A 23,773-nucleotide genomic window follows, 5' to 3' on the forward strand; every position below is an offset into this window, starting at 1 on the left:
AATCCAAGGTCGGAAGTAAACTTAGATCTCTGGGGTCAGTACTTCTAATTAGACAAAAATTTCTGAACCTAAAACTGTCTTGGATTCCTCCTGTGGGCTTCTGTCTTCCACAGCCTCTTCAATTTCTTTTCATTGTTGTCATATGCTTTGTAAGGAGTAGAAAAGGGAGATCTGTCAATGTCAACTATCAGAGATTCCTACCCCTTTCATTGTCCCAGATGCCTCTACATGACCACACCTCTCCGGTCAGACTTCCCCTAGTTCACCTGTAGCGATTCTGGGCTTTGAGCACTAGATGCCCATGGCCAGTCCCTGCCCTATGGGAGAAGGTGCTGAGTAGCCAGGACAGCTTGGATGGTCTCTGACAACAATCTTATTTACCACATATGGATGCTCAGTGGGGTGCCCCTGGGAGACAAAGCACTGCAGACACGGCAGGAAGCATCCTTCATTAGGAAGAGAGTATGATATGGTTTGGATTGCACAAATAGGCAAGTAATTGCAGAGCAGCTCCAATGCACTCTGTGGTATCCCTTACAGCTGCATTGCTGAAACACTTTCATAAGCTGAGAAGCAAAAGGCTATTTCCAATTCAGATCCGACCCTACACACAGATAAGGCAATGATGGTGTTTTGCTAAGAACACTTCTGAAGGATCCCATTAATCTGATTTGCGGCACCACAACATATCATAACGTGTTCATTGGCAGTGAGGGCTTGTTAGCCTCTTACTTTTCTAAGCCATCAGCCAAGAGAATAAGTCCTGCTTGTTGATGTGTGACCCTACCATATCATCACTTCACCGGGACTGCAGGAGTTGGTCTAGACAGCTTATTTGACCAGTAACGTTTGTCCTCTTTAAGCACCTGTAAAACGTGCTCAAGCCCATTTCAGAAATGGGAAACTGAGGCACACAAGAAGGACTAGACCTGCAGTGAGACTTCCGTACCTTGTTTTTCCAACACCTAGCTACTACGGAGGCCATAAAGCACTTGTCCAGTTTTCATCTAAACGGTCACTCCAGAGAAGTTTCTTCTCTAAGAGGCAAGTATCCGTAAGGCTATTTGCCTCAGACATCAACATAGATGTTGAAGATGCTCTCACGAGTCAGTGGAGCTTGGGTTGCAATTCACCACATCTGAAGCACTAACCAAATCACCACTAAACTACATAAGGAAAGTTCACATCATCTTCACAAAATAAGGCTTTCTATTATTCATTTTTTTCATCTGTTTTCCGATTCCCACCTTACACTTCACTCTTAGAGCCTTTTCAGGACTGAGAAACTAGAGTACTGTTCATGCTGCATCAGACACTCCCCTCTTCACCCAAATACCCTCTCTTTTTAATCAACACACACTAAACAGGACATTATTACATCTTTTCTGACCTTTAAAGATCATCTAATTCCAACCCCCTGCCATGGACAGGGACACCTTCCACTAGACCAGGTTGCTCCAAGCCTCATCCAGCCTGGCCTTGGACACTTCCAGGGATGGGACATCCACAGCTTCTCTGGGCAACCTGACCCAGTGCTTCACCACCCTCTCCAGGAAGAACTTCTTCCTGTTATCTAATCTAAACCTCCCCACTTTCAATTTAAACCCATTACCCCTTGTCCTGTCACTACAGGCCCTTGTAAAAAGTTCCCCCCAGCAATGGAAGGTGCTATAACGTCTCCCCAGCAGAGCCTTCTCTTCTCCAGGCTGAACAAGCCACAGTACAAGCCACAAAATTTAATTCAAAGGCCTCCCTGTTACCCTGAATAACTTAACTGCTTAAGACATGCTTTCCTGAACGACAACCAGACTTAACGCCACATCCAAAAGACAATTTAACAGCAGGTTTCACTAGTCAAACTTGTCATTAGTGACTCAAAATACAGAAGCAAGACTGCTTAGAAAAGGTTCTATTTATGAATGAAGAAAAATATCAGATCACTCCGTTTTTTTTACATTACATTTTAAATTAATTACTAATTAATTTCAAGACTTTTCTTTAATGGAGATCACCACTAAAAAAAATTGATTTCCCTAAATAAATACATATTGAAAGAAAAAGTACACTAAAAGCTGGGAAAAGTCCACATGTAAAAATAAAGATTTTTTTTAAGGAACGGAGGTGTTTGGTATCATGCCTCCTGCTTATTTTCCTGATAACAATGTTCATATATATGGATGAAAGTACAGAAAGGACTTGTAAGCTATAACATGCAAAGAAATTAAACAGAACCAGCTTGCCAGTAGGCAGTCTAGTGATTTATTCACCTGAGGGCAAAACCAAGAGAAGCCAGTACATTTCACCTGGACTCAGAGCACAGCTGAACTGTCTCTACACATTTAACGTGTTCTGAAGTAATGAAAGGGCCCTCAGAGTATAGCCCTCACCTCAGTTCTTCATTACAAACAGCTGTTTGCTCATTACCGCTACTTTTATATAGATATAAAAGCAATGGGATCCCTGGTCTAAACTTTAACTCCTTGATGCTGTCTGTGTTGTTTAATCTAACAAAGGTATATTCTTTCCGCTGTGAATCTCTCATGCTACTGGAGCGGTGAGAATCAGAGTGCTGGCTACGGAACTGCAGCCTCTAGCCCGGAATAACCCATTTTGAACCATTTTTCCTTGCATTTCATGAAACCTGACATCTGTGCTCTCTGATATTAATGGTACAGGATTAAAGCAGCATGATTGAATCCCCAGTACTTAAATGCAGCCACCCCATATCCTCTAGCTGTCAAAACAGCAAAGCTGAATATGTTATGTGGGAATTACTGCCTGCACACTGTCCTACCCTTCAAGGGTCCATCAGGTCCTCATGCCCCAGTGGCAATGGGATTTAAATCAAGTGTCCTTTCTGAACTTACAGATGAGTTCCAGTACCTGTCGCTGTAATCAAATCCCCATGGAATTTCCCTTCAAAACATCTCAGGCAAAAGCAGGGAAGCAGCAATGTTCCTCTGTTACCAGTGGGGAAACTAAGGAACTGAGAGTCATACGACACGAGGCAGACAGTGCAAGGTGTAGATATAAGATTTACCAATTTTTTTTCATACCTAGGGACGATGAAGTCACTTCTGTAACATTGCTATGAAGTCTAGAATCATGGAATGGTTTGGGTTGGAAGGGACCTTAAAGATCATCCAGTTCCAACCCTCCTGCCATGGGCAGGGACACCTTCCACTAGACCAGGTTGCTCCAAGCCTCATCCAGCCTGGCCTTGAGGCCACCCCCTCCACGTCTCCCCTGCCTGTCCTTCCTCAAAAGTCTGTAACCTTCCAATATGACACTCCAGTCATAGGAGCCATCCCACCACATCTCCACAATGCCAATGAGGTCATAGCCCCTCATGCGTGCTCACGCCTGTAGCTCCTCTTGTTTATTCCCCATGCTCTGTGCATTTGCAGTGAGACATTGCAGATGGGCTCCTGATGAAGCTGGCTTGCACGCTGAAGTGCCTAAAATTCCCTTGTTTTGTTTGCCTGATGTTCTCCTGGTGACCTGTGATTTTTCTTCAGGCTCTGGGCATCTCTTCTTGCCCCTACCGCTTTTGCCCCCCTCCCCCTTCCAACCTAGTTTAAAGCCCTATCAATGAGCCCTGCCAGTTTGTGGGCTAGAATCCTTTTTCCTGTCTGAGACAGCTGGACAGCATCTGTCGCCAGCCGGCCTGGTACCATATAAACCTCCCCATGCTCAAGGAACCCAAAGCTCCACCGTTCACACCAGCCTCTGAGTCACATGTTGATCAGGTGTGCTTTCCTGTTTATCTCAGTACCCTTCCCTACTGCTAAGGGGATGGAGCACACTCCCTGTGCTCCTGATCCTGCAACCATTCGCCCCTGTGCCCTGAAGTCTCTTTTGATGGCTTTTGGATTCCACTCCTCGAGCCCTGCTGGGTGGACACACGGAGAATACTCCACAACACCCCAGACAAGACTACATGCCTGTATTTAAAAGCATGAATCCTACCCACACATACACACATCTTCAAAACCAAACCGTGAAACACCACCACAGAACTGCAGATTATTCCAGTTTGAGCCCTCCTCCCCCTCCAGAGGAACATTCCCCTTCTAGAAAGCGGGGTTGAGGCATCGCAGTGCAGATTTTCAGGGCCTGGTCATGAGCCCACAGAGGCACATGCCTGGAGGAGCTCCACAGCAGAACAACTGGAGATGGGATTCACATCTTCTCTTGCAGCAGACCCGCAGCCAGCCTTGCCTGCTGGGCAGGTGAGCCAGGCTTGGCCAGGGCCATCTCTGCCAACAGTCCAATCCTCTCTCCTACAAGAAAGCTGGGGGGGGGGGGGGGTCCAAGGGCAGGGAGTGACAGGACAAGGGGTAACAGGTTTAAACTGAAGAAAAGGAAACTGAGATTGGACATCAGGAAGGAATTCTTCCTGGAGAGGGTGGTGAGGCGCTGGCACAGGTTGCCCAGAGAAGCTGTGGATGCCCCATCCCTGGAAGTGTTCAAGGCCAGGCTGGATGAGGCTTGGAGCAACCTGGTCTAGTGGAAGGTGTTCCTGCCCATGGCAGGGGGTGGGGCTGGATGATCTTTAAGGTCCCTTCCAACCCAAACCATTCTATGATTCTCCCCATATAGCAGCTGTAGCAGGGCCAATGCAGAGCAGACAAGTTACCTGGTCCCTTCCTGCACTGCTCCTTCAGGCAGTGGGGTAGCTATAGACTCTGGCAGCTACCATGCAGAGAAAAAGGGACCCATGGTGGGTCAGGAAGGGAATGTGCACCAAGAAGGGGAACAGATCAAACAGCTTTCAGCACCAAAATCCTAGCCTGAGCCAGGGTAGCAGCTGCACCAGTCTCCTGGTAGGTCATGCAATACAGCATGAAGAGAAAAATAGAAAGAAGCCACCAAAGGTCAGCATCGACTGCTGTCTCACAGACAATAACTTCTGTCCCATTTCACACAGCAGTTCTTCTGCAGTGTTTCTCCAGGGTTCAGGAGAAAGGCAGAAATTACTCTCCAGATACCCACAGCATCCTCCTCCTTGAGGCTGGGCTGCTGAGGCCAACTGAGAGATAGTGCAAGGGCTGATCCCTGTCAAGTGGGAGCTGTTTTAAGCCAAAGATCTAGTTTTTGGTCCCTGTCTGAACTACAGCCTTACCTGTGCCTGGCCATGAGCTCTGCTGACCCTTGAACCTCCCTCATGACTATGGACATGTCTGGTGACCTGGGCTCTTTGCTCATCCTGGCTGTCACACTGGGCTCACCATGCTCCCCTTGGGATGGGGTCTTTCTGATGAGCCCCCTGCCCTGATGTTTGTGTTGTCCCCTCAGCTTCCCATCTTCACAAAACAGCTGGTTCTCATTGCGCCCCAATATCTAGCTCTTTTCCTCCTTCCCTTCTCATCTAGCCTTAGCAGAGAAGACACCTCTGCATTGCAACTTGTGGAGAGGTTTTTTCAAAAAAAAAAAAAAAAGAAAAAAGAAAAAGAAAAAAGCCATGTTGTACTTCGCAGCTGAGTGTTAAAAATATTTTTCAAAGATAGGAATGCAAAATATAAGAAATTTGCCCTTGACCCCAGGAGATGAATCCTTCAAACAAAGCTGGAAGTTTAAGAAATAACAAGAAAAAATCGGCAATACTTCAGATTAGTTTCTGAACAGCAAAGCTTTAGATACAAGCTCTTTAATGAAGTCTCTGTTCCTCAAAGATTTCCAGATTACTGGGAAATTCCATTCCAAATCATCCTATGCTAGTGGCATCCTTCTGACTGTTTTAGCAACCCTTGCAAATTTTAAACCCCTTTTTTTTTTTTTTTTCTCTCCGTCTTTCCCAGGCTACCACAGAACCCCCAAAAAAGAAACCGGACCCTGTCACTTCGGAGACGGTGGTGATCTGGGGGCTGCGCCTCTGGCAGGTGATTGGTATCTTTGCCATCTTTGTCCTGGCAGTCAGTAAGTCATAATTCTCTGCCTTGCACCAACCACAGCATCACCCCAAGCAGGACCTGTTCCTGGAGGACTACATACCAAATGGCCATGGAGGTCACAGGCTGAGGCTCTTTAGTCTCTGGCATCACAGGGTTTAGGGTTTTTTGCAGCAGGGAGTGGCAAGCAGGGTCTTTGAAGGAACCACAGATGGACCGCCATGGCTTCATCTGGCAAGATACTGATCAACAGGTCCTAGCTGGTGGCATCCCAGAGCAGCAGAGAGACTATAGGACTGTGCCACAGCCAGGACTCTTGCCAGCTGCAGTACCACATTCCAGGCCCAAATGCATGTTACAGACAGGGTCCTGCCCTGCCACACAACCATATATGACCTCTTGTGGTATTCTCCCACATGCTGAGATAAGGAGCCTCCGGAGTTCTGTTATCAGAGCCAGATCTGGCATTAACGTCCCCAACTCCTAATTTGGATGCCAAGACTCTCACTTCATTTTAGCATGGGTTTCAGGACTTAACCACCCCCACCCCCCCCCTTTTTGACCCAGGCACTAGGAAGCCACTAGCTCAGACCTGGTAACTGCAGTGGCATGGGATCAGTCACTCTCCCAGCACACTTTGAGGATCTGTCTGGGTATGATCAATTCCCCACCTTGAGTGTCTTCATCCAGATTCATCCCCTTGCAGCTCACCCTCTGGGAAAAGTGTAGGGCAGCTTCAATGTGCATTGCAAGTTACTATCATGAGCTTCCTTATGAGAATATCGCTTAGGACATTATCATAACCCTATCAAAATTCAAAGGAAGGATTTTCTACTCTCTCCTTGAGCCAACCATAACTTTATAAAAAAAAAAAAATTATATCAGTTTGATATGGGTCAAACTTGATAAATATGTTTCTTTCCCATTTTCTTGTTACTTTCTAGACATTTGCAAAGCATATAACTAATTTGTTTCTCACAGCAAACAAAGTTACAACGATTCATCAACAATTCCCTTAAACCTCCAATTTTACCTGTTAGGGACAGGTGAGCAGAGGGACAAAGTCTGTCACCATTCCCTGAAGGTAAATCACATCAACTCAGAGATTACCTCAAATCCTTACACACTCCAGGAAGGACATCATCCAGCCAAACAGATTTAGGCATATATAAATCTGTACATTTTTTACCGTTCTCTTCTCATTCTGGCTTGTGGCCCTAATTGCTTATTGAAATTAATTTATGAAGTGGAGCAATGAAGCATTTTAAAGTGAATAAAGGAAAACCTCAGGTGTCTTAGTCCCTGTTGCTTTTTAATTTGCTGACAAACCTGCATCTAGGTGCAGCCCTAATCTAATCAAAGAGCACAGCAGCCTGCCTGTTGTCTCTGCAGGTATTGGGTGAGTCAAGTCTCTTCTTGTTGCCACAGCCACCTCTTTGGCTGCTGCGGGTAGCCTGTCTCAGTCCTTCCCTGATAGCCTTACTGTTGTGTTCCCATGCTCACTTTAAACCAGACATCCACATTTTCAAAGCAAGTGCAAGCATATTCCTCCGTTTTCATTTCCCCTCCTTGCCCTTTCTGGGCAAACACCACACCCTACACCCCAAGTCTGAGGGACAACTGCTCCTACAACTTGCCTGATCTCAATCAGTGAAGCTTATGCTAATTTGCCACATGCCACAACACCCTTTGCAGACAATCACAAAAAACTACACAGAGCAAAGTAAACGCGGCCAAGTATTTAACCCTAGTGACTCCGTACACCATGTGAAATAGGCATCAAAACCAACAGCAGGAGCTTTAGAATGCAAGTAGACTGGTAAAGGGGTTTATTTAGCTGTTTTTTCTTGGTTCAGGGATATCAAACTACAAAGAAATCTTCGCCCAGTGAGTCTGATTATTTTGATTTTCGTTAAAAATTGACTCTAGCATCATCACCAGGTTATTTAGGGTTAGAAGCATGGAAAATCTCCCATACTAGGAAATCAACACATCAGGTGGTGCACTGCTTGCAGGCAAGAAAATAAGGGGTTTTGTTACCCTAAAATTTTGGTAGCAAGAAGCAGACACCCATGAAAGCTTACTCATCTGGTGACAGCATAGAAATTAAATGTATTATAGAAAAACAACGCACAAAATTACTGCCTACATATTGAAAGTGCTGAAAGCAGTGAGTGGTGAGAAACTAAAATACTTTTAAGGATCTGTGTTTAGACAAGCAAACAAATAGTAATGTGCAATTCCATAAAGTAGCATCTGCTTTAAGGTTTGAGCTCTCACTCACACACACAGGTAGTACAACAAAATCAATTATGTCAGCCTTCTAAAGGTATATATTACTGTAGGGATGGGAAAGTATTTCCTAGGATGTCACAGGGTTTTGGCTTGCTGACTGTCAGAGAGATAAATAGGTTCAGTACATCACAACATGGAATAGAGTCAGTTTAGGGCTCTGCTGCTCTATTACAGCCTTTTCATTTGAAGATGCTTTCTTTCAGTGAACAGAAGAGATTTAAAAGTAACTGGACCAGCTGTTTGTTGTTTTTTGGGGGTTTTTTTATGGAAACAAGTATTCAGTGAAGACAGCAACTCTTAACTAAGTCCGTGATCCAAGTCAAAACAGGATTTCAACCTAATGACATTAGAACAACTGAATTATGTAGTCAATTCTCACCAAATTCTTGTATCTTGCTCCAGCAAGATCTTCGTCCTCCGCTGTTTTGCGATCCCCAAAACACTGGTGGTTCCCCAGCTTTGCCAGCCAAGTTTCAACTCTCAGGAGCAGACACAGGTTTTTCTGTGAGCGAGCTCTTGGAGGCTGCCTTGGTATCAGTCCAGAAAACCAGGCGACAATGTACTCCAATGGGACAAGAGCTGGAGAAGAGCTTTAGGGTGGCTTCCTTTTCCTGGGCTCAGGCACACCTTCCCAGCCAGAGCAGGAGGGTAGCGCAACCCTCTAACAGCACTAACCCTCAGCACTAGGAGACAAAAGAGCATCCTTTCCAGGGCCTGCACAAAATCCCATTGGTTTACCATCTCATCTTGTTATCAAGGCTTTAAGGGTGTGTCTACTTTGTCATGTGAATTCAGGTGAGGAGTAAATAGGGATAAGGAGAGGAATTGCCATGCTTTTGAAGTTAATATCCCTGAGCTACCTCATCTGTGGGTGATGGTGGAACACTTGAACTGAATTCCTTTCAGTTGAAATGGAAATAGGAGATAGTTGCTCCAGAAAGGTATGGTCCCAGCCATGCATGATAATTGCCAAGGGCAGCCACAGACCAAACTGGAGTACCTCACCTGAAATACACCGACTGCAGATCCTCTGCACTATTCCATCTCACAAACCTGCTCCTGCTGAGTGACAGAACCTGTTAATATGGTCTAGGTGTGATTTCCAACTTTTGCTCTCAGCAACTTCCACAAGATGGCATCATCACATAATAAAAGGCAAGAAAGTTATACAAATCTAAAACTCTTAGATATTTCCTTATTTAAGGAGGGGGAAAAAGGGAACAAAATAAATAAATAATATAAACCACATACAGACACCTTATATATCAACACAAACCACTGAGATGCCCAAAATGTATAAGGAGAGGTCTTCAAACTCATAAAAAGGTTCTTAAGTAGGTTACAAACCAAACAGGATAACTCCTAGCTCTACCCAGCAGAGACTAGAAGAGATTGAATGTTTTCACACTTATTAACAGCAGACTTCTCTGTCTCTCCTACAGAAAATTATAGCTAGCCTTTTCACATGAATTCTATCTGTTGGACCCCTCCATCTCCATCTTTTTCCTGTTTCTCCTCTGTGAGAAGATTCATCATGAGAGGAAAAATCCTTTGGGAGTAAAGCAGCCCACAGTAGAGAATACAACTTTATAGCACATACAGAACTTCATTCAGGTGATACTGGAAGTATAACTCTCAGAAATGTGTTCAATCATTACACAATTCTTATTCATATACTAAAATAGAAAGAATGCCAAGTCGTTTTTGCTGCAACTGGAGAAGACACACGACAGCTCATTTTTAAAGCAAGCGCAACCTCTACAGGGGAAACATCTGTAAAGAATGGGGGGAAAACCAAAGTTTCTCAGGTACCACACAGAGCAGGTCAACTCACTTTTGCTCTTCTGCCCCGAAGATTTTAGTTCAGTCATTTGGGCTTTGTTTCAAGAAAACCTTCCTGTTTGGGTATTTGAATCAGGTAGATCGAGGCTGGCAAGTGTTGTGCCTTGAAATCCTTATCAGGGCGGTCTCTCAGCACCCAGCATAATTCAGCTGCTCTGGGTTGATTCTCTGAGTGCTGGTTGATAAGAGATGAGACCCCTTGCAGGCAAGAGACAAGGGTTTCATCTCTCTCTCTCTAGGAGAGACTTTGATGAGACAACAACAAACAACTGATACAAGATAGCAGTGAGGAGGACTTGATATACTCAGGAGAAATGCTATCTGGCTTCTTGGTCTAGCTTTATTTATTTTTTTCTTTTTTCCTGTGAAAGCTGTAAAAGGAGAACTGAAGCCCAACACTATCACCCTGACAGGATGGAATTGAGTCATAACCTTGGAATCTTGCACAGCCTGTTTCATCCACAAAGACTGAAGACTTTGCACCAGAAGTATTGTCCTTTGCAAACTGCAGTGCTGTGATGGAGGAGGAGGTGGTCCTGATCCATCCCTGGGAAAGCCAGCAGCTGGCCTGAGGCTTGCCCAGTGTGTTCTCCTTCGATTCACCCTTGCCTTTCACAACCACCATCAACACTTTTTTATCCCTGTGGGGGTTTTTTCTTCTCTGGCTGTTATTCCGGATTTCAAGGTCTGCCGGTTTCCTTGTTTCTATACACCCCCAGGTCTGTTGACAGCAGCCCACCAAGGCAGCACCTCTTTGAGTAATGCCCCACTGATTTCTGCAGAGCCAATCCAACAACTGAGTCTGGATGGGGGGTAAAATGCCTCTACATCCCTGCTGCCATAATGATCTGGAGTGAAAGGTATCAATAGAGGGAAGAAGGAATGAAGAGGGTGGTGAGAGTAGGGACAGTGCTGTGTAGAGGAAACTATACCTCTAGCTCCTGCCCAGAGTCCTTCTTCTGTATCATGCCAGCTTGATGTATAGTGTCAACCAGATGTAAGAGAGGGTGGGGAGGCACTGGAACAGGTTGCCCAGAGAAGCTGTGGATGCCCCATCCCTGGAAGTGTCCAAGGCCAGGCTGGATGAGGCTTTGAGCAACCTGGTCTAGTGGAAGGTGTCCCTGCCCATCGCAGAGGGGTTGGAAATAGATGATCTTCAAGGTTCCTTCCAACCCAAACCATTCTGTGATGATTTCAGGTACTGCAGGCAGGGAGAGACCCCTTTCCTTACCATCTTCCTTTGAATCTGTGCTCTGTTGAATGGAGAAAGTAGGATGAAAGTGTAGCAGGAGGTTCCCACGTGGCGTGGGCTTGCAGCAGAGCTGTGTTTGCATCCAACTGCAGTGTTCCAAGTAGGAGCTCATGCCCTTTGCTTTGTTCAAGCTGGCTTTGGATGGTACCCAATTATCATGCCACAGAACTGCTGAGCTGCCTCAGCTGGTGGTGGATTTCAGACACCTTTATGTCCATGAATGGCAGACCTTTAATTTATTGGTATTATTAAATGCTGGTGTTTTAGTGGTACCAGAGCAGCTCTGGGGCCTTGGAAATAAATTTGCTCACTGCACACCCTTACATGTAGTCCACACCAGGTCTAGTACCACTGGGAAGTAGGACTTAGCTGGATAACAAGTGACAAAGTAGTGGACTAAAGCAGAAACTGAATGCACAAGTAGGAGGCTCGATTCTGATCCCTTTTTCCCTAATTTTGTGTCCTTCTGCAAGATGTAAGGGATGCTTTCCCACTCTCACCCATGCCAGTCAAATAGTAGCATGTAGTCGCAGACATGAGCATCAGTATTTTTTCTCCTGACATGTAACCAGACATGAGAGCTTGAAGAAGCAGGTCTGTCATCAGAAGCAATGCTTGGGAGTTATGAATGCAAAGCTGGTGCTTATCTGCCTGTGTAAAGTGGGAGTCTTCCCCCTGAACTTGTCAAAGGTTCAAGAGGAGTATAAAATAGTGTGAGTACAAAGGAGGCTCACACTGTACAAACATGTTCTCAGGAATCGAGTTTTATTTAATGAGCACCAACAAAGCTGTTAGATATATTGAATGTAATTAACTGACTGCAGTTTAATTTGAAGTGTTAGAGGTTTTATTTACCAACTTGCTGCAGGTGTTGAAATATAAATGGCAGGCAAAAGATTTACACTATTAAATAACCATTACTTTTTGGATGGCAAAACTACCCAGATGTTGCCATTAATGTGCAGAATTTCCAGTGAGGCACAGATAATTTAAGCTGGCTCAGGGATGCTTCACATGGTGCTTTCTGCCAGAAGCTTTAGCATGTATCTTCAGGCACTGCATCACCAGCAGCCCAGAATAAGAGGAACACTCATCAGAGTGCAGAGAATAATACATAGAGATGGATGCAAGGGGAGAAGTACTGTCCTCTATCACAGAAAACATCACTGGGGAACAGGAATGGCTTTTACATGGGCACAACAGGTTGAGCCTCTCTTGCTCTCAGCCCAAGTTCTCAAATGGAAATCTCATGTCTCACGTGACACATTTCCTTCTGTTTTAGAGCTATTGTGCACTTGTGTACCAACAAAATAGCCCAAGCCCCCAGAATTATTGGCACTCAGTTCAAGCTCAGCACAAAACAAGTCCTTTTACAAAGGAACGAACATTTGTATGTACTCCGATTAATAACAAGCAAATATTCTTTCTTCCAGATTGTTTTGACAACAGGTAACCTAGGCTGCTCTTATTTTGTACAATGATGTTATCTTAAACTTCCATTGTGCACATTCACAAACAAGCACACACCCCAAGGCTACTACAAAATTAGTTGTTGTGATCCCTATCAGCTAAAAAGTATTGGAGATGCCATTGCCTGAGGCTGGCTTCTCTTAAATGGGACATCTATCAGGTCACACAGAGGGGGCTGTACCTGGAGTCTGCAAGAGGAAGAACTGGTGTGTTGCACCATGGTGGGACTCCAAAACAGCTCCTCTGTGTGAGTGACCCCACCAGCTGGAAGCCTTCATCTTCCCTTCTCCCACAACACCCTCCCACTCGGTGACCATTCATGGTCAAGGCAGTGGGGGATGGAAAGCGGATCTGTGCGCAGATGGACTCTGATGTTGGAGCTGGGGACTGTGAGGGGAGTCTGCATGGCAGGACCCCAGTGCATGAGGTACAGATGTGCTTGATGTTCATATGGGACAAGCGAGTATCACTTATGTATGGCTTTATGGATCTGAAAGTGAAAGTCAGATTTGCAGCCTTCCTGAGCAAACCCACTTGGTTAACTCTTCATGTTCCGATTTATTATTACTGTTATGTCAATAGAACAACATAATTTTAATTCCCATTTGCCCTTCTCACGCAATTTAATGCCTGAGCCACCCTGTGCGTTTTCTCTACCCCCTGTAGAGAACAGGCACAGTCCATCATCTCACATAAAATCCAACTCACACCAAACAAAAGGGATTTTGCAGATTCCCAGGGCAGGGTAAATAACTGCCCATATCCCTGCTTCTCAGCTGGTGTAAATGAATGTATGTAGCAGCCATACATTGCTTGCAGTTAATTATGATTTGAAATCTGTGTGTATCTGTAGGACTACATGAGGAGGTAGACAAGTCTGAGCTGCACAGACTAGATCCAAATCTGGTTTTGATCATCCCAGGTCACAAGATTAACTGTGGGTGTTGGGATCCTGGGTTTTGTTGCTAGCTCTAGCTCAACAGAAAAGACAGGCCAGGCTTACTGACTACGTTTTGAATAAATGCCTGAGAAAAGGTATTTCTCCTTGTTAGATGAAGGCTTGGAGCGACCTGGTCTAGTGGAAGGTGTCCCTGCCCATGGCAGGGTGTGAAACTGTGTGGTCTGTAAGGTCCCTTCCAAACCAAACCATTCTGTGATTCTATGAAACAATTGTCCTTAGATCTTGCCTCATGCAGCTGCAGTGTGGGCTCCTCCTTGTGACAGCTCCTCTCCTTGCACAGAGGCAATGACGAGGGTTCAGTCCCAAAGCTCTCGCTCCCTGGGATGGTAAAACCCACCCCTGGTCCCAGTCTTTATGGTGGGATGGTGGGGAAAGAAGCTTAGAGAGCTCTAACCTCATCCTCATCTTAGGAGCTATTGCACTGGGCATAAAGGACCCCAAGAAAGACACAAAAAGAATAAGCAAACAGGATTTTTTTTTTTTTTTAAATTAAGGCATGTGTTTTGTTAATTAACAGCTCAGATTGCCAGCCAAAACATCTAATATGGACTTTGTCACTATGACTCATCTCAGCTATCTAGAGATGCCTTCAGGGTAGGCATCCAGTGTGACAAAGTGAGAACAAATGGGAATAATAAATGCTTGCTTTAGATGTCTTCCTCAGAATGAGATGACCTGTGGCCTCAAGTGCCCTGGCTAGATCTACAGGGATGCTCCAGGGCGCTCCCAGTGAATACCTGCTTCTTTTTGTCCCACACAAGTTTTCCTAGCTCAGAAATAGAACTTTGCTCAGAATCTCCTAAGGTAAGACTTGTTCTGATCCCAACCCTAATTCATATTTTTCACTGGTGAACTCAGAATAAATGGAGTGGCTGCTGTTAAAGCTGACTTCCTTGCCAGTAGACAGGAGAATAAAAAAAAGAAGAGGTGGAAGGAGCAGTGCAGAGAGTTGGTTGAATCCATTCAAACAAAATGCAGTGAATGACAGAAGCAAGGATCTCTGCTTGGGAGAAAGGAATATAGACCTCAACTACAGACTAAACAAACATTCAGTGACTAAATGATAATAAGTAAAATTTAGCAACTAAATAAGTGAAATTTATCAACTGTTATCAGCACAAAGCTATCAGTTAAGGATAATGCTGCAATAAGGAGTTATTTGATTGCATTAGGGAGAGGTAAAAAGGTTTCTTGATCTCTGTATGCTGTCCTGGTGAGATGTTTGTGCCTCTGTATGAAAACAAATGGTGAAAAAACAAAAGCTTGCAGGGGAAAAAAACCCAACCCACAACCCCCCAAATCCTCACCTCTGTTAGATGGCTGGAAAAAAGGTCTTCAAACAAGAGTCTCACTGAACTCTCTTTAGCTCATTGGAAAGAAGATCAAAAGGCCACTTGATTGAAGCACTGAGGGACTTCAGAAAGAAAAGAAGAAAAATAAACTGTCCTAAAGATCATTTTAGTGAATAGATGCAAAATTAGAGCTTGGAAATTAAAACCAGATCAATTAAAATGAGAATTTGGGAAATATGTGGCAGGGAGAATGATTAAATATTACCACACTGTCCACACCTTAACAGCTCTCCCCAGAGTAAGGTGGGATTCAATCCAACACAAGTTATTTCACTCAGGCAGTAATTAAACATAATAACCTGTGATGAGCAGAGAGGTCAGATGATATGATCTAATGGTGTGGACAGACCCTGATTTCAAGAAACCAGGAAAATATCACATTTAGAGACTTATTTAAGCTTGATAGCTGAGCAAATATTGGAACAGCCCTGACCTCTTACAACAGTTCTTTCAGCATAGCTTCAGGTCATTTTACAGAGGTGGAAATATTTAAAAACATGTTTTTCTTCAAGTCATATTGGCGTGTCTGTTGGGACTGCAGTCTAGACCAGTTTGTTCTTCAGGTCCTATTTTTGCTTCCTAGGAAATTGGTACATTAATCCAAGAACTAAATTTTCCTTGAAAGAACAGTCATAGTGTGGGATAAAATACAGGGATGAGAATGATTTTGAGAGGGTATCTAATCCATCTCCAACCTGACATTTTTAGCATCCATGACTCTGTTTTCCAGAAGACAACGGATCTTGAGTCCTCATTGTCACAGCCTAATCTACAGCCATGATCACATAATGGTTTAGGTTGGAAGCGACCTTGAAGCCCACCCAGTCCCCCCCCCCTGCCGCAGGCAGGGACCCCTTCCACTAGACCAAGTTGCTCCAAGCCTCATCCAGCCTGGCCTTGAGCAATCCCAGGGATGGGGTATCCACAGCTTCTCTGGGCAACCTGTCCCTGTGCCTCACCACCCTCTCCGTGAAGAATTTCTGCCTGATGCCCAATCTCAATCTCCCTCTTTCCTTTCAACCCCATTACCCCTTGTCCTGTCACTCCCTGCCCTTGGAAAAAGTCCCCTCCCAGCTTCCTTGAGCCCCCCCCAGGTACTGGCAGGGGCTATAAGATCTTCTCTTCTCCAGGCTGAACACCCACAACTCTCCCATCTTGTCCCCATGGCAGAGGGGCTCCAGCCCTCAAAACATCTCCGTGGCCTCTTCTGGGCTTCCTCCAACACATCAATATCCTTCTGACATTGAGGGCCCCACAGCTGGGTGCTGTTATATGCCCTGTAGATGGCTGCACACCCTTTAAGGGGAAAGCCTCCTTCTAAAGCCCAGCTCAGGGCCCTCTTCTGAGGCACTAGAGGAGAGCAATAGCTCTGGTAGAGCAATGGCGTCTTTAAATAAGGTGCTTCAGGCACCAGCAGCAACATCATCAGCATCTGAGCACTCAGGCTGGACCAGTTCTACAAGCAGCCATGCAAGCACTAATTAATTTTCTTAAGGGTTTAGTAGCCCTCACTGATCTTGGATTATCACAATTAGCCAGTTATTAACACTGCCATGAGGAGTAGCTTTAGCAGCCAAAATACCTTAGCTCTTTCCTTAAACATCATTGTAGTCATATAGTAAGCAACTCTCCAGGCTTTTCAGAGTGGATTTAAACACAAGTGCTGCCGTTAACTTGTCATTGAATACATCTGCATTAATTGCTTGCATTATTAACAATGGAACTGCTGCCTAATTAACTCAAAGCAGCACAGGCTACTTTGCTAAATGTTAATTAAATGTTTCACTGGCAGACTGTATTTTTTCAGCTTCAAAGGGAACAAACCTACCATGTATTGCAGCCAATTTCCATTCAATTTATAAGACTCTTCAGTTCTCAGTCTTAGCTCTGCTGAAATATTACACCAAGCAGTCTCTGGAGAAGATATTTTATTTACATCTTTCACAGTTCCTAGGAAAACCAAGTTGTTTCTTTTCTTTTTTAATTTCATTTTATTATTTACTGCACAGCTAAACTAGAAGCAATGGTGTTACTGTTGATGAGCTGAGCTCACTTAAATTAAGAGAAAAAAGAGACCATGAACATGTTACCTTGGCCACATGGATATTTAGTTAAAGCCAATAGAGCTTCTTCCATGATCTTTTGTGTATGCTTTTAGCTTGTTTCAAATATGAAAAAAAAAAAATTAGTTTTAGCCAGTAAATACACAGGGAGTAAACACACAGCCATTATTTAGTCACAAGCACCCGATTGTTTACGGTGGAAATTATGTGTTTAACATTTGCTCTGTTACTGCAATTCAGATGAGAGTGTTTTGGGGCCGTTTCTCAGCTCCTCCAACCTGAGTATTGGATATGAGTGTTAGGAAGACATTGCCCCCTGTAAAAATAATGCAACCATGCTAAAAATCCAGAAAGGAAAAATCTTCAGAGTTCTTCATTATTTCCCAAGTCAGTATATGATGAAGACTGAAAATATATCGCTTAAAATACCTCTTTTGTGATCACAGACAGCAAAAAGTTGACTCCTTTAAAATACCCATTTCATAAAAGACCACCAAATATTTGTTTCCTTCTTGAAAAATTACATTTCACATGATCAGCCTGGCAGAAACAATGAAAAATTATTTGATACGTTGTCAGGTTCAATCTTCGCTGTGGAAAGAGAACACCATGTGCAGGATGAGACCTGACTTTTTAATTTAAACCAGAAATGTTCCTTCAGAATAGGTGGCTGAATTCAACCGTGTATGTCAGGTATCTGAAAAAGAAAAAAAAAAAAAAAAAGTGAGAAAACGATTTTTTAGAAGCCAAACAGCAAAGCAATCCACAGCATGTTATTGAAAAAGATTGTGTTGTAATTCTGCAGCTCCCTTACTATCACAGTATCACAAGGCCATGAATTATTAATACAGAAAAGCTGAAAAAATTGAGAGAATTAAAAATTACTCTACTACATTTTGTTGATTAGGATATTTCTTCTGGTTTATGTAGTTTGATAGCAGAGAAACCATGAATCATGTCACCATTGCAAGCCTTGATGGTGACATTTTCATGAACCTTCCATGGTGCTAATTAGGCACTGATGCATCTTATGGAAATTGGTTTAAGATCACCATAGCATGGGACAGGCAATAGTTTACTCAGGGTGCATTTTAGATGACCTCTCAACTATTAAAATCAAAGTTGAAATCCTGGAAAGGAAAAGGAGACCCAAAACATTAAAAAAAGGGGACTAAATATTGTTTGATAGCAGTGTGATTAAAGCATTCACCTGGGAAATAAGGGAATTGGTGAACTAACAGGCATTCAAGACTTGTAGTCAGGTCATCTGCCTGCCAGAAGAAAAGCCTAATAAAAAATTCTAAAATTACACCCAAGCTAATTGATCCCCCAAATACTTCATCCAATGGACCCAGAATCAAAAGTGATCAAGTTATCGCTATTCAACTGAGATGCAATTAATATTCCTGCACATATGAATATCCCCCCCCCAAAGCCCCTCTTAGTTTAAGCTGCTTTTATTGTACTTATAACCCTCATGGTGTTATATATAGTGTTTGGGGTTTTTTTATGTTGTAATTGTTCCACCCTGAGGACATAGGCCTATCAGTTAATGTGCTCACTTATGCCATGTCACATACTAAGCTTTTGTAAGAGTATTTCTTTGATGTTGAGCTCTCATGGAAGAGAGCACAGTCCAATTTTTGATCTGTTATCTTATAAGAATGGTTATTTTTAAGCAGCAATCCCCATTACCAACCATCTTCACATGATGGCTAAATCTAACTGACGTCAGACACAGCCAAGTTGGTAGTGATGAAGCAGCTCTGAAACGAACCAGAAAGCCATGTCCATGGGTCAGGGTCTGGGTCAATGGGACACATGATCTGTCATGGGCACAGCTACAACATCCACTGCAGACAACCTCCGGTGGGGGCCAGGCGTGAGAACATCAGCTTACGAGTCATTCCAAGTGAAGAAAAGGGGAGCCTCCACTGAGGATTCTTGTAACTCCACCTTTGAAGGCCACCGGCTATATTACTTCTCATCTTGTCCTGAGCCCAGGCAGCCAAACCCCAGAAGGGGTAATGATGGTGAGGATGTTCTCAGAAGCCTTAGAGGCGTGTTCAGTTTCCCAGGTCATCTTCAGAATGAAAAAATCTCTGCTCTTCCAGTGGAAAATAATGTTAGCCTTGGCATCAACAAAGGCCCAGGAAACATTACAGGTTACACTGCTTTCTGGTTCACTTGATGGATAAATTATCAGTGGAGCAAATGTAATCTCACCGGTCTGAAGCAGGAAAATACATAGCGTATCTACCAGGCACAACAGAAATGTTGCTAACTCCAAACTTTTAATATGCAATATGCATTCACTCTTCTAAAGCGTGAGATCCACCTCTTCTAACTGAGGGAACGTTCACACGTCTGAATGTAGATATCTGGTGTCATTTGGGAAGCCCTAGAGCACACTGTCCAGCCTCTGGTTTTCACTCCAGAGGGTCACAGCTCTTCCATGGTCCTGTGTCAGAGTGGTCACTCCAAGCTCTTTTTGTAGTTAATGGGGAAAAAGGGCAGCTGCATAAAATTATTTATTTGATATATCTTAAATTTCTGTTTTAAGATGAGATTAATGACGCTGTAGAGCTGCTTCTTTCTCTCCATCAGTGACAAAGGCAGCCTGGAGTGACTGAGTTCATAATCTCTAGCTTTGAGGCACATAAATCAGAGCAGATGAATTCCACCCGCTCTGTCTCCTGTGTCTGACCTGGAGGGAAAAGCAAAGATACCCAACAGACAATAACTTCCCACTAGCAATGAAATGATCTTTCCTGACATCAGTTTCAGTGACCTAAAGCTCCTGTACCAAAATCTTATTCACTGGCCTATTCTTTTAAAAACATAATGGCATTCATTCCAATAATTAGACCCCTGCATGTCTTGAGCCTTACACTGAGCACAGCTTACAAGGGGGATGGAGATAGGAATAATACTGTATTATTTACACATAAGCCTCTTGCTCCAGTAGCTGGTTATAAATTACTTCACATCCCAAGACAATATAAGCCACCAATACCTCAGTGTAACACTTCATCTCCATGAGAAAGTTAAACAGAAGGCCCAGCTCATGATTATCTTGTAGGAACTACCATTTTTGTCCTTAGCAATTGAAAAGAAGTGGGAGATACAACAAACCCTACTCCTTCGTGCTAACTACTGTGATATTGGCAGGCATTTTGTCCTTGAATTTCAATGGCATTGACCAATCTCTTTGGGCTTTATTTTGAAAGCTGACAGTCTCACCATTTATCAATCTCCAGGAAATATGGTGCTAGTTAGCCTGGCAAATTTTTCTTAAATGTGAGCAGAGAATTTCCTGGCTTAGCTGAATTCCAGAGTGCTTTTAGGAAAACAATAGATCTTGATTTTGAAGTGGTCAGAGAAAAAGCACGTACCCCATTCCCCTTCAGTAAATTTTTTTCCCTGCTTGGTGTCACTGTTAAAAATGCACATTTATGTTTAGTATGACCTTGCCTTGAGTCCTTGCCCAGCTACTGGGTATATTTTTTGTCTGCTAGTCTGAAAAGATCTGTGACATCCATTGGTTGTGGCAATGGGTAGGAGCACGGTGATACCCCACTGCTCTGAACAGCAGGGCAGACCCAGCTGTGTGCTTTCCAGATGTGGTACCTTACCCACTTGCAAGCTGCAAGAAATGTTGTGCTGCAATAACACCATATGGGTACCTTGCTTTCCTTTTGTAAGGCAAGTTACAGCTCAATTACCCCCAGCTTGTTGCTGACCCTCATGGAAGAGCAGGGATAAAAGCATCTTGATTGCTTCCCCAATTACAGGCTATTACAATTTCATGTTGGTTTAGGCAATTCACTTCAGCTTCAAGTGTCTCATCCTGTTGTGACATTTCAATGGCTCTGAGCATGGTGGTTCCACTACAACACCTCTGCAGCAAACTGTTTAAGGGGAGTGATATTATTGGCAGCAAAATTCAGCAAAGGGATAGAGAAGCTGCTACAGCTTCCTTGGTAACTTTACACCAACCTCAGAACACTGAGAAAGATGTTTTATTGCTTTCTTTTTCCCTTTTGTTATATGAAGAGATCATGCAGAGTTTGTTCCTGGTTAACACGATCCCTCTTTACTTAGGAGAGGCTGGACAGGTACAGGACAAACTTCTGGGGAGTAAAATTTACACCAGGAAATGGTCTGTGTGATGTGAATGCTGTCTGCAAAATGGTTTTACTCCTGGTATATGAGAAATGCTCACACTTGGAACCAAACACGCAGATTATTCCCCTCGTTTCCTTGGATTAGTCTCAAAGGCCTAATACATTGCTCATGGTGATATAAAACCAGAGATGAACCGACTTTTAAAGTGCACAGAAAGCTGGATGCTTGCTCCTTTCTCATAGTGTTGATGCAGCATGGGGGAACTCCAGTCAAAATAAGAGACAGAACATGTAAAACAGATCATACAGCATCTTCCCAAGCACCCATTTCCTGCAGAACCCATTTACATAAGGTATATAAATGAGGTTAAGAACTCAGGTTAGAAATTTGTGCTTTTATTTAGAATAGAATAATCCCTTTAGCTATTTTAAAGACACCCACCAAAAAGCAACTCTAAAGTTCATAGACACCATGAGATCTCATGCTTCTTGACATGTGTTTATGATCTATGGGCCAACTAATTTTGTGATTACTTATTTCTGTTTCGTCTATCTTTTCCCTGAAGTTGCTGCTTTGTTGTTGTCAGAAGTAGTACATAGATGAAGCAATGATGTACTCAAGTGAATTCCAGTTCTAGGAAACCAACCAACAGTCATTTCATGACAATGTATTGTCTGAATTATGATTAGATTTACAGATGAAAATTCTGAAATAATGTATAAATTTAAGCATGAAGGTAAAATTTATCTTTCTAGGAGCAAAATCACCAGCTGCATTTTTTACTCATGTAATGAAGCCTAGCTCATGGAAAGCAGCATGAATAGTAAGAGCATGATGGAGGGATTTAGGAGATCTGGGTTCTATTCTTGGCTTGTGCTAAATGGATTTGGATGAGTCAGTTAAAGCGTATATTGTGGCTCTTGTTCTGGATCTAATCTGAAGGGTTCACAGCATTTCCATGCCAAACTCCTCACTGCTCTTTCTTCAGCTGGAGGTCCACAGCCCCAGCATATACCTACCACAAAAATGGTATAATAACAGTAATGCAGTGTTGAAGGGTGACAGTACATCTTAATTGGTTCTGTCGTTTCCAGAGAGATAATGAATTTTAGTTGTTGATGTTCTGATGCTCAGAAACACCAGTAGCATATATAGTTTAAGCTAATGGTTTATAATGGGTTTGGTGGGAGGAACATGCTCAGTCCTTTACCGCAGATCAGCTGAAGAGTGAGAATTCTTTATTTTCAGGTAACTCAATTGCTTTAGACTGTGTGATCATATCCCTCAAGGAGATACTTCCACTGATGTAAATGGTTGCATGTTCCCACAGTAAGAAACTCTTCTGAAATGAATTTTTCTTCCTGCTGCCTCCTCCTGTAAATGGGCCAGCCTGTACTAGACAGAAGTCTGCTGAGTAAACTGAGTACTCTTGCTTCCCTCTCTCTTTTCCCAGTTATCACACTCTGCTGTATCTTCAAGTGCCGGATTCCGCGGACAAAGAAAGAGATTGAGGCACGATACGCGCAACGGCAAGCAGCCAAGACATATGCAGACAAACTGGAGACTGTGCCTCCGCTCAATGAGCTGACAGAGATTCCCGGAGGTACTTCCCATGTCCACACCTACACATGAGACCCATCTCTTGTTTTGGGGTTGCTTTCTCTATTCACGAATGCAAAGGGCTAGGTCCTTCCTTAGTCTGAAACAAAGTGGCTCCTTGGACAGAACTATTAGATATTGCCATGATTTGGTAGACAGTTCCCATTCTTATGCACCAAACCTGCAGCATTTATGGCATCAGGCATGACCAGTTAGATGAAAGGGACAGTTTCTCCATTGGTACAAGTCAGAGCCATCCATTTGAAGTTCATGTTTAAAATTTACAGAGAGAGTGATTCATTTTAAGGACCAGTTCTTGTGTTGGGGCATAGAGGGAGGTGTAGTAAGAAGAAACATGGTTGTTAGAATTTCACATTACCCATATATAGCTTATATAGCATCCCATTTGGATGGCCAAGAGTATTTCTGTCACTGGTCTCTGCTCCTCTCACTCATATTTCCTGATTCTGTACCCTAGGCTCTACTGAAACTCTCCTAACCCTCTCTGGTCATGTCCAGTCCAGACCTCTCAACTCCCTGCCTGTGGTGAAAGAGGAAGATGAAATGGCCCAGCAAGGAAATTAGGGGACTGCCTTCCTGTCTGTCCATCTATGGCTTCTCTTTTCTGATGAGATTCATCATACCTTGGACTCTCTGCTTCTCAGTTCCCTTTCTGCATTTCACCTCTGTTTTCTTTGTACTTTTGTAATGTTTTTTTTAAAATATTATTTATTTAAATTTTAATCTCTCCTGTGTCTCTGCAAGCCTTGTGGTCTGTAGCTTCATGAAAACTGGGAGTTTCCTTCACTTACAATATGATGCTTCAGTCCATGAAAATGGTGAAAGAGTCCATCTGAAATGGTGAAACTGTAGAAATTTAGTCCTACACCAGCAAAATACAGAACTAAGTGCTTAGCAGG

The 23,773-nt window shown here is 43.4% G+C and overlaps 1 protein-coding gene across 1 annotated transcript; it reads left to right on the forward strand.

Annotated features, from left to right (window-relative positions):
- Positions 1-5,801: 5,801 nt before the first annotated feature.
- On the forward strand, positions 5,802-23,438 carry TMIE (transmembrane inner ear; the record flags this gene model as incomplete). Its single annotated transcript, XM_010157001.1, has 3 exons — positions 5,802-5,919; positions 22,708-22,857; positions 23,332-23,438. Coding segments are annotated over 3 exons (375 nt in total), but the record flags the coding sequence as incomplete, so codon positions are not given.
- Between the last annotated feature and the right edge of the window lie 335 nt (positions 23,439-23,773).

Source organism: Eurypyga helias, unplaced genomic scaffold (assembly GCF_000690775.1).
Source record: "Eurypyga helias isolate BGI_N326 unplaced genomic scaffold, ASM69077v1 scaffold2378, whole genome shotgun sequence".
Classification (NCBI taxonomy): domain Eukaryota; kingdom Metazoa; phylum Chordata; class Aves; order Eurypygiformes; family Eurypygidae; genus Eurypyga; species Eurypyga helias.